Source organism: Engystomops pustulosus, chromosome 3 (assembly GCF_040894005.1).
Source record: "Engystomops pustulosus chromosome 3, aEngPut4.maternal, whole genome shotgun sequence".
Lineage (NCBI taxonomy): Eukaryota > Metazoa > Chordata > Amphibia > Anura > Leptodactylidae > Engystomops > Engystomops pustulosus.
This window is the reverse complement of record NC_092413.1, coordinates 83,980,273-83,982,065: the sequence shown is the minus strand read 5'-3', so window position 1 is coordinate 83,982,065 and position 1,793 is coordinate 83,980,273. Positions and strand designations below refer to the sequence as shown.

At 51.0% G+C, this 1,793-nt stretch overlaps 1 protein-coding gene across 1 annotated transcript; it reads right to left on the bottom strand.

Moving 5' to 3' along the window:
- Nucleotides 1-392: 392 nt before the first annotated feature.
- Nucleotides 393-1,414, bottom strand: PRR18 (proline rich 18). The gene has a single exon (XM_072141279.1). The coding sequence runs from the start codon at nt 1,345-1,347 to the stop codon at nt 622-624; it is 726 nt and encodes a 241-aa protein (XP_071997380.1). The 5' UTR covers nt 1,348-1,414; the 3' UTR covers nt 393-621.
- Between the last annotated feature and the right edge of the window lie 379 nt (nt 1,415-1,793).

Sequence of the window (1,793 nt, the reverse complement as noted above, 5' to 3'; positions counted from 1 at the left end):
AGTTCCATCACAATGGGGAAACCATAGGACCTGATGAAGTTTTTGCACAGCACCAGGTCATAACATCACATGCATGCTATATGTACAAGCACATAAATGATCAGATGTAGTGTATATAATAGTAACTGTGGGGAGTCTCCTTCCTGGGATCCCTATCAGCTTATATTCCTCGATAGAAACCTTATGCTGTATGTCACAAGACATCTAATGAGTAGACAGGAAATGTAATAATTAGAGGGAGGCTATAACAAGAATGAATACATTGTAACTATTACAACATCTTATGAAGGTGGCAGAATGAGGAGGGCAGGACCCTTCACCCTGGAGCACGGGATGTGCTCACCCCTGTAGCACCCCAGCACCTCTGCATGACACAAAATCAGTAGCATCACTTGTGTTATGTGTTTAATACAGCAATAATATTGTAGACCAGAGAGGAAAGCCATGGATTCTGTGCTAGAAACATATATACATTGTGTTTATAAAAATAGATATTCCATGAGCTGCAGAAGGTCCCCATGTACCTGCCATGTACCAATCATGGGCAGGTTTGGGCGCATGAGCTTGCCCCTCATGCCTGGCACAGTCACTTGGCAGTGGATGTAGTGTGTAACGAGGAGGTCAGAATGAGTTTAGATGTGGCAGAGACTGCAGTTTATCCTGAAGGTTGCCCCCTCGCCCAGTGGCCATCTCTACCCCCTGCAGCCACTCGGTGCACTTCCTGACCAGCCCCTCATCCCCGTCCCTGAGCCAGCACTCATCCTCATACTCCATGTCATCGTAGCGATGCTGCTCATTGAGCAGAGAGATCTGGAGCAGTTCCCTGATGTCTGGGGGGGATCTGTGCACAGAGCTGCGGGGGCAGCGTCCACTGCTGCTGGCGAAGACCCTCCTGGCACTGCGCTGCTGGCACTGCTGCTTCTCCAGGTTCCTCTTCTGTATCACCAGGATGGCTTCTGGGGTCAGACGCAGGGTGAAGGGCACACTTGCAGCTTCCTGCGCTGGGGACTCCTGCAGTTTATGTGGGGGTCTTCTGGCCAGGTGAAGGGGGTCTCTCCTGCCTCTGGCTGATGGCCGTGGATGTAACACGCTTTCATAGGAGCGAGACATCTCCCTGGGCACCTGCTCCAGGAAGCGTCGGGCCGGGTGGATGGGGTCTCCGGGCTGTTCCATAGTCGCCTTGTGCCGTCTGAGTGTGGCGGATGGCCAGGAGCTGGACAGGTCTTGCTGCTCTCTAGGGGGCCTCCTCAAGTCACCCAGCGGGGGCTGCTGAGGGTTGCCCCTTCTGAGCTGAGCCCTGTGAGGAGAAAACCTCGGGGGATGCTGCGGGATGGGAGGCAGAGACATGTCTGTTGTCGTTACCAGCCTGCTGTCTGATTGATGGGCATAAAACAATGCCCCCTCCCTGCCAGCTGATTCATGCCTCAGCAAACAACAGGTCGAGCAGGTCCTGCCTCCTGCCATGTCCCGCCCTCCCGCAGGCACAACTTTACTCCATAGAGACAGGATGAGGGAGCTATTACACCACTATACTATATACAGGGAGCCAGTATGATGAATATTAGGGGGGGGGGGGGCGTGCATTTTATCTATTTGTGCAGCATTTGTGGAGTAGATACATTTGCAGAACTAAATTTCTGTCAAATTTGGGTGCATACAGCCCCATGAACCCAGTCCTTCAGGTTCGTGTTTGGGGAAAATGCGGTACATTTTTTGAAAAACACATTTATTTAGGCAAAAACTATTAAATTTCAAAATTGCACCTGATTTTGTTTTAACCTCTGTGATACAAA